At 37.4% G+C, this 14,202-nt stretch overlaps 1 protein-coding gene across 2 annotated transcripts in view; it reads right to left on the bottom strand.

The window, feature by feature from the left end:
* The window catches only part of ZRANB3 (zinc finger RANBP2-type containing 3), a 329,605-nt gene that overhangs the window by 202,818 nt on the left and 112,585 nt on the right, over nucleotides 1-14,202 (bottom strand). For both annotated transcript variants that reach the window (XM_036886644.2, XM_036886643.2), the window contains exon 3: nucleotides 6,384-6,402. In XM_036886644.2, the coding sequence (XP_036742539.2) occupies nucleotides 6,384-6,402 (19 nt within the window). The remainder of the gene's footprint in view (nucleotides 1-6,383; nucleotides 6,403-14,202) is intronic.

The raw sequence follows: 14,202 nt of genomic DNA, 5'->3' as shown, positions 1-14,202 counted from the left end.
TTGTGTATATGTACCACATCTTCTTTATCCATTCATCTACTGATGGACATTTAGGTTGCTTCCATTTCTTGGCTATTGTGAACAGTGCTGTGATAAACATAAGGGTGCATATGTCTTTTTCAAACTGGGGTGCTGCATTCTTAGAGTAAATTCCTACTAGTGGAATTCCTGGATCAAATGGTATTTCTATTTTGAGTATTTTGAGGAACCTCCATACTGCTTTCCACAATGGTTGAACTAATTTATATTCCCACCAGCAGCGTAGGAGGGTTCCCCTTTCTCCACAACCTCGCAAACATCTGTTGTCGTTCGTCTTTTGGATGGTGGTGATCCTTATTGGTGTGAGGTGATATCTCACTGTAGTTTTAATTTGCATTTCTCTGATGACTAACGATGTGGAGCATCTTTTCATGTGTCTGTTGCCCATCTGAATTTCTTCTTTGGAGTTCAGCTCCTCTGACCATTTTTTAATTGGATTGTTTGCTTTTTTTTGTTCAGGTGCGTGAGCGCTTTGTATATTTTGATGTCAACCCATTTTCAGATCTGCCTTTTTGTTCTATTCGTGTTGTCCTTTGCTACACAGAACCTTTTCAGCTTGATATAGTCCCACTTGTTCATTTTGGCTTTTGTTTCCCTTGCCTGAGGAGATATGATCAAGAAGAAGTTGCTCATCTTTATGTCCAAGAGATTTTTGCCTATGTTGTCTTCTAAGAGTTTTTGGATTCATGACTTACATTCAGGTCTTTGATCCATTTTGAGTTTACTTTTGTGTATGGGGTTAAACAATGATCCAGTTTCATTCTCTTGCATGTAGTTGTCCACTTTTGTCAACACCAGCTGTTGAAGAGGCTGTCATTTCCCCACTGTATGTCCATGGCTCCTTTATCATACATTAATTGACCCGATATGGTTGGGTTTATATCAGGGCTCTCTAGTCTGTACCATTAGTCTATAGGTCTATTCTTGTGCCAGTGCCAAATTGTCTTGATTACTGTGGCTTTGTAGTAGAGTTTGAAGTTGGGGAGCAAAATTCTCCCAGCTTTATTGTTCCTTCTCAGGATTGCTTTGGCTATTTGGGGTCTTTTGTTGTTCCATATGAATTTTAGAACGATTTTCTCTAGTTTGTTTAAGAATGTTGTTGGTATTTTGATAGGAATTGCATTGATTCTGTAGATTGCTTTAGGCAGGATGGCCATTTTGACAATATTAATTCTTCCTATCCATGAGCACGGGATGTGTTTCCATTTATTGGTATCTTCTTTAATTTCTCTCATGAGTGTCCTGTAGTTTTCAGAGTATAGGTCTTTCACTTTTATTCCTAAGTATTTTATTCTTTTTGATGCAACTGTGAATGGAATTGTTTTCCTCATTTCTCTCTCTGCTAGTTCATTGTTAGTGTATTGGAATGGCACAGATTTCTGCATATTAATTTTGTATCCTGCAAATTGGATGAATTCAGATATTAGATCTAGTAGTTTTGGAGTGGATTCTTTAGGTTTTTTTTTATGTACAGTATAATGTAATTGGCAAACAGGGACAGTTTGACTTCTTCCTTGCCAATCTGGATGCCTTTTATTTCTTTGTGTTGTCTGATTGCTGTGGCTAGGACCTCCAGTTCTATGTTGAATAGAAGTGGGGAGAGTGGACATCCTTGTCAGGTTCCCAATCTTTGAAGAAAAGCTTTCAGCTTCTTGCTGTTAAGGATGATGTTTGCTCTGGGTTTGTCATATATGGCCTTTATAATGTTGAGGTACTTGCCCTCTATATCTATTTTGTTTAAAGTTTCTTAGCATAAATGGATGTTGAATTTTGTCAAATGCTTTTTCAGCATCTATGGAGATGATCATGTGGTTTTTCTCCTTCTTTTTGCTGATGTGGTGGATGATGTTGATGGATTTTCTAATGTTGTACCATCCTTGAATCCCTGAGATGAATCCCACTTGATTATGTTGTATGATCCTCTTGATGTATTTTTGAATTTGGTTTGCTAATATTTTGTTGAGTATTTTTGCATCTATGTTCATCAGGGATATTGGTGTATAATTTTCTTTTTTGGTGGGGTCTTTGCCTGGTTTTGGTATTAAAGTGATGGTGGTTTCATAGAATGAGTTTGGAAGTATTCCCTCCTGTTCTATTTTTTGAAAAACTTTAAGGAAAATGGGTATTATGTGTTCTCTATATGCCTGATAAAATTCAGCGGTGAATCCATCTAGACCTGGAGTTTTGTTCTTCATAAGTATTTTGATTACCGATTCAATTTCCTTGCTGGTAATTGGTCTGTTCAGGTTTTTTTCCTTCCTTGGTCAGTCTTAGAAGTTGTATTTTTATAGGAAGTTGTCCATTTCTTCTAGGTTTTCCACCTTGTCAGCATAAAGATTCTCACAGTATTCTCTAATAATTCTTTGTATTTCTGTGGGGTCTGTTGTGATTTTTCCTTTTTCATTTCTGATTCTGTTTATGTGAGTAGACTGTTTTTCTTGATAAGTCTGGCTAGGGGTTTATCTATTTTCTTTATTTTCTCAAAGAACCAGCCCTTGCTTTCATTGTTTCTTTCTACTGTTTTATTCTTCTTAATTTTATTTATTTCTGTTCTAATCTTTATTATGTCCCTCCTTCTACTGTCATTTGGCCTCATTTGTTCTCCTTTTTTTCCCCATTTTCAATAATTGTGACTTTAGACTATTCAGTTGGGATTGTTCTTCTTTCCTGGGGTAGGCCTGTATTGCAATATACTTCCCTCTTACCATGGCCTTCACTGCGTCCCACAGACTTTGCGGTGTTGAATTATTTTGTCATTTGTCTCCATATATTGCTTGATACCTGTTTTTCTTTGGTTATTCGTCCATTGGTTTTTTTTAGGAGCATGTTGTGAAGCCTATTTGTGGGATTTTTCATTTTCTTTGTATAATTTATTTCCAATTTCACACATTGGTGGTCAGTGAAGCCGGTTGGTATAATTTCAATATTTTCAATTTACTGAGGCTCTTTTTTTAGCCTAGTATATGATCTCTCTTGAAAATGTTCCATGTGCACTTGAGAAGAATGTGTATTCTGCTGTTTTTGGGTGTAGAGTTCTGTAGATGTCTGTTAGGTTCATCTGTTTTAATGTGTTCTTCAGTGCCACTGTCTCCTTATTTATTTTCTGTCTGGTTGATCAATTCTTTGGAATGAGTGGCGTGTTGTGTGGTAGAATGAATGCACTGCATTCTATTTTCCCTTTTAATTCTGTTAGTATTTCTTTCACATAGGTAGGTGCTCCTGTGTTGGGGGCATAGATATTTATAATGGTTATATCTTTTTGTTGGATTGACCCCTTTATCATTATGTAATGTCCTTCTTTGTCTCTTGTGACTTTGTTTTGAAGTCTATTTTGTCGGATAGAAGTACTGCAACTCTTGCTTTTTTCTCCCTATTAGGTGCATGAAATATCTTTCCATCCTTTCACTTTTAGTCTGTGCATGTCTTTGGGTTTAAAGTGAGTCTTTCATATGCAGCATGGAGATGGGTCTTATTTTTTTATCCTTTCAGTGACTCTGTGTCTTTTGATTGGTGCATTCAGTCCATTTACATTTAGGGTGATTATCGATAGGTATGTATTTATAGCCATTGCAGGCTTTAGATTTATGTTTACCAAAGGTTCAAGGTTAACTTCCTTACTACCTAAGAGTCTAACTTACCTCACTTAATACGGTATTACAAACACAATCTAAAGGTCATTTTAATCTTCTCCACCTTTTTCTTCCTCCTCCATTCAGTAGGCATCATATTCTATACTTTTTCTCTATACCTTGATTCACTTTCAGGATAGTTAATTTAATTTTGCATTTGCTTAGTAATTAGCTTTTCTACTTTTTTACTGTGGTTTTATTACCTCTGGTGCCTGCTACTAAACCTTAGGAACACTCCCATCTATAGCAGTCCCTCCAAAATACACTGTAGAGATGTTTTGTGGTAAATTCTCTCAGCTTTTGCTTATATGAAAATTGTTTAATCCCTCCTTCGAATTTAAATGATAATCTTCCCGGATAAAGTATTCTTGGTTCTATGCCCTTCTGCTTCATTGCATTAAATACGTCATGACACTACCTTCTGTCCTGGGCAGTTTCTGCTGAGAAGTCAGATGATAGCCTGATGGCTTTCCTTTGTATGTGATCTTATTTCCCTGTCTGCCTGCTTTTAGTAGTCTGTCCTTATCACTGATATTTGCCATTTTAATTATTATATGTCTTGGTGTTGTCTTCCTAGGGACCATTGTGTTGGGAGACCTGTGCATCTCCACAGCTTGAGAGACTATCTCCTTCCCCAGATTGGGGGAGTTTTCAGCAATTACCTCCTCAAAGACACTTTCTATCCCTTTCTCTCCCTCTTCTTCTGGTATCCCTATAATGCAACTGTTCCATTTGGATTGGTCACACAGTTCTCTCAATATTCTTTCATTCTTAGAGATCCTTTTTTCTCTCTGTGCCTGACCTTCTTTGTATTCCTCTTCTCTAGTTTCTATTTCATTTATTGTCTCCTCCACCATATCCAAGCTGCTTTTAATACCCTCCATTTTGCTCTTCAATGATTGGATCTCCATCTGGAACTCATTCCTGAGTTATTTAATATCTTTGTGTACCTACATAAGCATGTACATTATTTTTATTTTGAACTCCCTTTCAGGAAGATTTGTGAGGTCAGTGTCATTTAAATCTCTCTCAGGAGTTTTATTAATAATTTTGCTTTGAACCAGGTTCCTTTGGAGTTTCATATTTGCATATGGCGCCCTCTAGTGCCCAGAAGGCTCTATTCTCTGGGGCTGCTAGGACCCTGAAGCAATGTCGGGTGTTGCAGGGGAGTGCTATTATTGCCTGGGGCGAGGAAAGAGCTGTTTCCTGCCTCCCGGCTGCTATGTCTGTCTCCACTTTCTGAACCAGTGGGCAAAGCACACAGGTATAAGCCTCTATGCTTTGCATTTGTAGTTGCTGCAGAGAGATGTTCCCTCTGGCTGGCCTAATGTCAGGGTAGAGTTTGCCGGTTTGGGAGCCAGGTGGGGCTGGCCGGGATAAAGGCGCAGTAGGCTGCGTACCACGGAGGGGATCCTTGGAGATGTGTAGCCAGTCAGGGAGCTCGATCACCCGAAGATCGTGGGAGCTCCCATCCTGCTGGGCAGAGTGCAGCCAGACAATTTTGTCTAGCTGTCCTTTCTCCTGAGCAGTAAGCTCTGTGCAGTCCTTACCCCTTTAGTAGCCCTGTTGCTAAGGGCTTCCTTGTTAGGCAGTCTCTCATACTGACCACCTTTCTTTTGTCCCAGAGCAGCCGAATATGGATCCCTGCCTTCCACAGCCAGCTGCAATCTGTCTCTCCAGGAATTCTGCCTGTCTTAGCTTTCCAAACTCCTAATCATGAGAGTACCATGCAAGCACCATGAAATGTAGTTTGTGGTCCCAGAGCAGATCACCGGTGTTAGGTATTCAGCAGTCCCAGGTCTCCACTCCCTTCCTGCTCCTTTTCTCTTCCTCCCATTGGTGAGGTGGGGTAGGGAAAGGTCTTTGTTCCTGCCAGACCACAGCTTTGATACATTACCCTGTTCTCTGAGGTCTGGTCTTTTATCAGGTGTATGCAGTCTGGCGCAGTTCTCTTTCCTGTTGCTCTTTCAGGATTAGTTGTATTAACTATATTTTCATATTATATGCAGTTTTAGGAGGAAGCCTCTGTCTCACCTCTCATGCCACCATCTTTAATCCTCTAATACAGTTTTAAATGTATATGTTTTGGTGTTATTCTTAAAGATGTCATGAAAATAGCAATGTCTCAAACATACTAAAAATTAGAACTTCACTGATTTACATTACTCTGTGAACCTATGTAAAGAGTATCACAGTTTACATAACAAGAACTTCCGTTAGAGTGAGAAAACATGAATATGAAATATACAAGTGCATGCCACTTATATGTATCAAATTGTTTGCTGACAATAAAATACTGTTTTATCATTGTATTTCATACCCCTATGAAACAATAACCTTTAGAGCAAAATCTTAAAAGTTTAGCATTTAAGCAAGTAGTATGATGACATGTAGAAAATGAATTCAGTTTCATTTAGGGCTGCATTTCTAAGCATTCATGATTCCTAGGTCAAAAATATATAAATATGGATCACTAATTTTAATACTAACATGTTGCAAGTACACACCTCGCACACATGCCTTGCTTGCACGTGGGTACACACACACTTAATCATTCTCGTGTCTCGTGTTCTGTCTGCACCCTGCACACCTACCTCTCTCTCCCCTTCTTTTCTCCACATATAGACAAGTAATCATATGAATACATAAGTATATAGCAGACACTAAGAAGGGGTTGTTGAATTTGATAAGACACAAAAATCATGAAAAACTTACTTCGTCAGCCACCATACACCTGGAAAAAATAAAAATAAAATGAAGTTAATTTCTTAATTATCAAAGTCAACCATTTTAGAATGTCTGATTAACTACCGTGCCACAAAATAATTTACAAACATCAGTATTTTGCCAGACAGAGGTGTTTATAAGTGTACAGTGGAACATGGGCCAGTGCTGCTTTTATAAAGCTCTCCAGCTGCCAACAGCACATGCTTATGAGGGAGAATTAGAGCTTTAATGTTGTTTCACGGCCCACCCATGGAGATAACTAAAATGACCCTTCAAAATTGTGAGTGAAATGGCACATGATTGTACCAAAAACTTCCCTCCTCCCCAATAAACCTTTAAAATTGGTCTTCCTTAGAGATTAGAAGAATGCTGTACTCAAGTACAAGAAAATAAATGTCAACCACATATTAACATGGTATACATATAATTATAAATGCTAAGACTATTTTCAAGCATAATTTTGGTTTCTACTATTGTTTTGCTAAATTTTCTCTTTTCTTTCTTATTAACCTAGGGAAGAAAATTCTATCCACCGAAAATTGAGAAAAGGGGGCATGAACTAAGGTTCCAAATAAAAGAAGAAGCAGAGAGTGGAAAGAAATAGCAATGATGGTCAGAATCATGAGTGGTCCCTTAGACAGAGTAAGTACATCATAAGGGGAAAAACCAATATCTTAATTGAGGGGATATCCAGGCAACCTAAAAAAATACTGGAATATTATAATCGGAAAGCAATAAAATCTCAACTTCTATTTTTCCTTCCTTTACTTACAATGGTCTTCACATTGTACAATTTTACACGGTTTCTTTTAACATAAAACATAAGCTAAGAAGTTGGTAACAAATTTGTTATTAAGGAATAAGTTACAGGTACAATGGAATTTCATTCTTAAAAAGAAAAAAGATTGCATGATCAGTATTTTATGGAAAAATAAAATACAAGTATATTAACTGAAATTCAAAACGTGGATGTAAAACATTTATTAATTTTTTTTGCAGATAAGCCTATAAAAAGTAGAAAACTATAAAAAACAGTACTTTGAAAAAACAGCTATTTCCAGGAAGAGTCATGTATATACCTCCTTTTTCATTTTGTCATCCAACTCAAATTTAGTAAAGATGCCACTTGAAGTGTATATTATTTATTGAATGTGTCTACTCCTTGTTTCAAGTGCTAGCAATATAGCAGTGAATTAAAAAATTCTTCCCTCATAGAGGATGACTGAAAGGAGAAAACAGTAAATAAACAAACATGATTCTAATGGTAATAAGTGTTATTAAAAGACTTAAAATAGGGTAAGGTAGAATAGGGAATGCAGAGGAGAACCTATTTTATGGAATGACCAGGAACAGTCTGTATAAGGCAATTTGAACAGATTTGAGCAAGACACAAATTTAATGAGGAAAGGAACTATGAGAAAATCTAGAGAAATAGTACTCTCAGCAAAGTGATCAGCAAGTATAAGGGCCCTGAGAAAAAATGGTTATAATGTAGTTAAGGAAGAGCAAGGAAGCTAATGTGACAGAAGTACAGTGAGTCATAGAAAATGAAGTTGGTAGGCACTGTTGGTCTTAACCACGAAGAGCCATATAAGCAATGGCATGGAGTTTAGGTTTTCTTAGCATTCTTTGGAGGGGAGCAACATTTTACCTCTTAAAAAGATTACTGTGGCAAAAAAAAAAAAGATTACTCTGGTTTATAAAAAATAAATTGTACAGGCCAAGAGCAGAAGCCTAGAAAGCAGTCAGGAGACACCTGCATTAAAACAACAAACAACAATGCGTGGATTTGTGGTAGATGTGGAGGTGGTCAGGTTAGGTATATTTTGGAAGTATGATTAATAGGACTTGCTGATTGACTAGGATGTGGATGTAAATATAAGAGTGCAAAGTCAAGAATGCAACTTAGGATATTGGCTTAAGCAATTAACTGAAAAATGGTGGTTGATGCCAATCACTGAGCTAGGAAAGGCTGGGAGAAGAGTAGGTTTGGGAAAGACAATCAAAAGTTCAGTTTGGACTTGCAACCCTTGTGATAACCATTAGATATCCAAGTTGAATTGTTGACTAATATGTGAGTAAAGAGAATGGTAGTGACTGGAGAAATAATACATTTGAGAGTCATCAGAATGTAAATGGTATTGGAATGACTGATAATTCAGGATATTCTGAAACATGACAACTTGTGGCTTGTTCTCCTCTATGCTCAACTCCAAGTTCCTTAACTTTCTGAAGTTAAGCAGATGTTGAGACTCACAGACTACTGGATATGGTTTAATGTTCTAGTTGGGTAACACTGGAGCAAACTGGTATGAAGCTAAATTACCCTGTGGGTAGGTAACTAACTGAAAAGCAGTATCAGAGCCCTAGACAAAAAATGAGAGCTGCAATAGCTCAGCTTTCAGGGATATGAAACCCTCAGTGGTAAGATTACCTTCAATCCCTCTGAATATGTTGGATTTTCCTAACATGAGATAGGTGAGTCTTCCCTACTTTGGAAATTAGGACATTTCAAGTAGATCAGAAAGCACCACTAAATTTCCTTCAGGTATCTCCAGTAGGGCTGACTGTCCTAAACCGTAGGGACTATACCTATTCCTACCTCTGGTATTCCTGCTATTAAGAATAGTACAGAAAGTAGACCTGATTTCCAAAGAGCAATCATAGAAAAACAACTGACTGTGTGAGAGGCCTTAAAATTTGAAAGAGCAGAAGAAGTGTGAATACATAGAACACATATACATAATGAAAGAGAAGTGCTACAAAAGAAAGACAAACACCTACACAAAACTTGTTAGAACATTTAAGTATCTTCTAGTGCAACACACACACACACTACACACACAACACCACCCTCCACACACACTTCCTAAAGCTCAGAACCATGATTTTCAAACTAAATGAGTACTGAACTTAAAAAAAAAGATGATCATTATTGACACCAAAATAAACAGATGAAAGATGATGTGCAAGAATTATCTCAAAGCACAGAGCGAAAAGTTAGATTAATGGAAATGTGAAGGAAAAGAAAAAAGACTTGAAGGTTAGATCCAGAAAACTAATATGTGAAAATATGTGTTCAAAAGGAGAAAAGACACCATAAGAAAGAGAGGCAAAAATTAAGCAAATAATAAAACAAAATTTCTCTGGGCTGAAGAAACACCTCTGGTGATTAACTGAAAAGGGTAACCAGTTCAGGTTGGATTGAAGAGAAAAGACATATCTACTCATATCCTTATAAAATTCACTAAAGAAGAAAGAGAAAATCTTTTAAATGTTAAGAAAGAAAGAAAAAAATTACCTATATAGTGAAAAACACAGGACTGCCATTGGACTTACCATCAACAACATACACTAAAAAACAATGGAAGATCTAGACTACTTAAAAGCAGGAAAACTCATGAAACTTATATCTAGCTAAGATACCAATTATTTTTAAGGGACAGCAAAAAGATAGTTGAGGCTAATCATGATCTCCAGGATTACACAACTCAAGCCAACCATCTGAGGAAAAATACTTCAGAAAATAACCAAACAATAAAAGACAACTTAACATAGCTTAAAGAGAGGAAAAAAATGAAAAGGAAATCTGGTAAGCAATATAGCTCTGATATGTATGAACTAATTGATGTGTATTCTAAATGAGGACTCTAGAAACAGAGGGACACAATATGAAAGTCTGAATATGCAAAATTGAAGGGACATAACAAAACAGGGGTGCTAAAAGTATTCTAAAACAAAATACCAAATAGATGGTATTTAAAGTCAGGAGACTAAATGAGATCACCTTTGGAATAAGAGCACAGAGAGAAGAGAAGACAACTATCAAGAGAGCCCTGGAGCACCCCCACAATTAGAGGTCACAGAGACGGATCCAGCAAAGGAGACTGGGAAGGAGTGTCCAGTAATGCAAAAAGACACTAGAAAAATGTAGTACCCTAGAAGCCAAGTACAGAAATGTTTCAAGAAGGGGGGAATGAACAACTCTAACAAATACTCCTGGAAAATCTAGTAAATGAGGTCTGAGAATTGACCATTTGATTTGGCAACAGACATTCATTGCTCTGACAAGAGCAACTTTAATAGAAGGGTAGGAGACAGAAGCCTCACTTCAGTGTGTTCAAGAGAAAATGGGAGGAGAGGAAGGGAATAAGAATACGCAGAGATTACTGTCTCAAGGAATGATCCTGTAAAGGCAGAAAAGAAACATGGTAGTAGCTACAGGAAAACTAGGGTCCAGAGAAGATTTTTTAAAAGATAGAATAGTATAGGCACAAGAACTGTCTCAAAGATCAATGCAACAGAATTGAGAGCCCTGATATAAATACACACATATAAGGCAAATTAATATACGATAATGGAGCCATGGATATGAAATGGGGAACTGACAGCCTCTTCAACAACTGGTGTTGGCAAAACTGGACAGCTACATGTAAGAGAATGAAACTCGATTATTGTCTAACCCCATACATAAAAGTAAACTCGAAATGGATCATAGACCTGAATATAAGTCATGAAACCATAAAAATCTTAGAGGAAAACACAGGCAAAAATCTCTTAAATACAAACATGAGCAATTTTTTTTCTGAACACATCCCCTGGGGCAAGGGGAACAAAAGCAAAAATGAACACATGGGACCACATCAATCTAAAAATCTTCTGTACAGCAAAGGACATTATCAGCAGAACAAAAAGGTATGGGAGAATATATTTGTAAATGATATATCCGATAAGGGGTTAACATCTAAAATATATAAAGAGCTCACACACCTCAACACCCAAAAAGCAAATAATCCTATTAAAAAATGGGCAGAGGATCTGAACAGACACTACTCCAAAGAAGAAATTTAGATGCCAACAGGCACATGAAAAGAAGCTCCACATTATTATCAGGGAATGCAAATTACAACCACAATGAGGTATCACCTCACGCCAGTTAGGATAGCTAATATCCAAAAGACAAACAACAACAAATGCTGGTGAGCATGTGGAGAAAGGGAAACCCTCCTACACTGTTGGTGGGAATGTAAATTAGTTCAACCATTATGGAAAGCAATATGGAGGTTCCTCAAAAAACTCAAAATAGAAATACCATTTGACCCAGGAAATCCACTTCTAGGAATTTACCTGAAGAAAACAATACCCCTGATTCAAAAACACATATGCACCCCTACGTTTATGGCAGCACTGTTTACAATAGCCAAGAAATGGAAGCAACCTAAGTGTCCATCAATAGATGAATGGATAAAGAAGATGTGGCTACATATACACAATGGAATATTATTCAGCCATAAGAAGAAAACAAATCCTACCATTTGCAACAGTATGGATGGAGCTAGAGGGTATTATGCTCAGTGAAATAAGCCAGGCGGAGAAAGACAAGTACTAAACGATTCCACTTATCTGTGGAGTATAACAACTAAGCAAAAACTGAAGGAACAAAACAGCAGCAGACTCACAAAACCCAAGAATGGACTAACAGTTACCAAAGGGAGAGGGACTGGGGAGGGTGGGTGGAAAGGGAGGGATAAAGGGAATAAGGGGCATTATGATTAGCACACATAATGTAGCAGGGGGCAAGGGGAAGGCAGTATAGCACAGAGAAGACAAGTAGTGTCTCTATAGCATCTTACTACGCTGATGGACAGTGACTGTAATGGGGTATATGGTGGGGACTTGATAATAGGGGAAATCTAGTAACTATAATATTGTTCAGGTGATTGTACATTAATGATATCAAAATAAAATAAAAATATAAAGATTTATACCTTTTCTGATCTTGTGTAAAATCCCCAAAGTGTACAATATAGTATTGTAACATAACAACAAAGAAAAATTTAAGGGTGAAAATCAGAAAGTGAAATCCTTGTTTTCCATTGCTTTGGCATATGGCAAGTATATGTAGTCAGGAAACCCACTTCTTCTCTTATTTAAGTGAGGCCTCTTCTTAGTACCTGGGTTAGAATGACCACTTCTTGGAAAAGCTTTCCTAGGCCTCTCTGCTGCTCCTGATTCTCCTAGTTCTCATCTCTTCCTCTTATCCTGGGTCCTCCTCCTCCTCAGCCTACTCTCTTCAGTGTTCAGTCTTTAGTCATTTTCTCCTTGTCTTCCACCTAAATTCCTAGGCTATCATCCATTCTCAGAGTTTTAAGTACCACCCATGTACAAACCCTAAATCTGCACCTAAGGATTTTAGCATATGCTCCAGATCTACATTTAAAACCTCTTTTGGACATATTTTTCCTGAATATCCTGAAGTTATTATGACACACAATGCATGTTGATATTGAAATAAAGCTAATTAAGCCCTAGATTAAAAACAAAAAACCCTAAAGGAATTATTTAAATCATTTATGTCTGTGATTCTTACCCGAGTCAGAAATTGTTGTTTAAATTTTAAAAATTACAAAATAACAGTTTTTATTTTGGTTGCACATCAACTCAGTCAGTTGCATTTCTATGAAAGTTTCACGTACTGACCTTATTTACAAGCATATAATTAAATATACCCTAGACCTCTATATCCATCTTCTTAGTCTCATCCATTCTATGAAATGACTAAGCCAAGTAGGCTGAGCTGTGATCAAATGAGATAAGATGTACTTTGTAAGTTGGAAAAATACCATAAAAACTTCACTGCTGTTATGCTGGTGTTCATGATTTATGTTCCATAAAACAACAAAAATCTGTTCACTGTCAGTAACTAAATACTGGCAATGGATATAGGGGAGTTGCAGAGGACAGAAGCTTCAAATTTAGCAGTTAATGGAAGGAGATGCAATTGACTTTAAAAACTGGCTTTATAAACACTCTTTCCATTAGAATGCAGTGCAAGAATAGAAACTCAACACAAAATGACTTGAACCCTAAAGAGAAATAACGTTTTCACGTAATACATAACAAGAAATCCAGGAGTAGGTTGGTTCTGGGCTTTTTTTTTTTTTCTGGTATTATTAATCTGCAATTACATGAAGAACATTATGTTTACTAGGCTCCCTCCTTCACCAAGTCCCCCCTACAAACCCCATTACAGTCACTGTCCATCAGCGTAGTAAGATGCTGCAGAATCCCTACTCGTCTTCTGTGTTGTACAGCCTCCATGTGCCCCTCCCCCACTAAACACGCTAATCATAATGCCCCCTTTCTTTTTCCCCCACCCTTATCCATCCCTTCCCACCCATCCTCCCCAGTCCCTTTCCCTTTGGTAACTGTTAGTCCATTCCTGGGTTCTGTGATTCTGCTGCTGTTTTCTTCCTTCAGTTTTTCTTTGTTCTTACACTCCACATATGAGTGAAATCATTTGATACTTGTCTTTCTCTGCCTGGCTTATTTCACTGAGCATAATACCCTCTAGCTCCATCCATGTTGTTGCAAATGGTAGGATTTGTCTTCTTCTTATGCCTGAATAATATTCCATTGTGTATATGTACCACCTCTTCTTTATCCATTCATCTACTGATGGACACTTAGGTTGCTTCCATTTCTTGGCTATTGTAAATAGTGCTGCAATAAACATAGGGGTGCATCTGTCTTTTTCAAATTGGGCTGCTGCATTCTTAGGGTAAATTCCAACGAGTGGAATTCCTGGGTCAAATGGTATTTCTATTTTGAGCATTTTAAGGAATTTCCATACTGCTTTCCACAGTGGTTGAACTAATTTACATTCCCACCAGCAGTGTAGGAGGGTTCCCCTTTCTCCACAACCTCGCCAACATTTGTTGTTTGTCTTTTGGATGGTGGCGATCCTTACTGGTGTGAGGTGATATCTCATTGTGGTTTTGATTTGCATTTCTCTGATGATTAGCGA

Source organism: Manis pentadactyla, chromosome 8 (genome assembly GCF_030020395.1).
Source record: "Manis pentadactyla isolate mManPen7 chromosome 8, mManPen7.hap1, whole genome shotgun sequence".
In the NCBI taxonomy this organism is placed as follows: domain Eukaryota; kingdom Metazoa; phylum Chordata; class Mammalia; order Pholidota; family Manidae; genus Manis; species Manis pentadactyla.
This window is presented reverse-complemented; position numbering and strand designations above follow the sequence as displayed.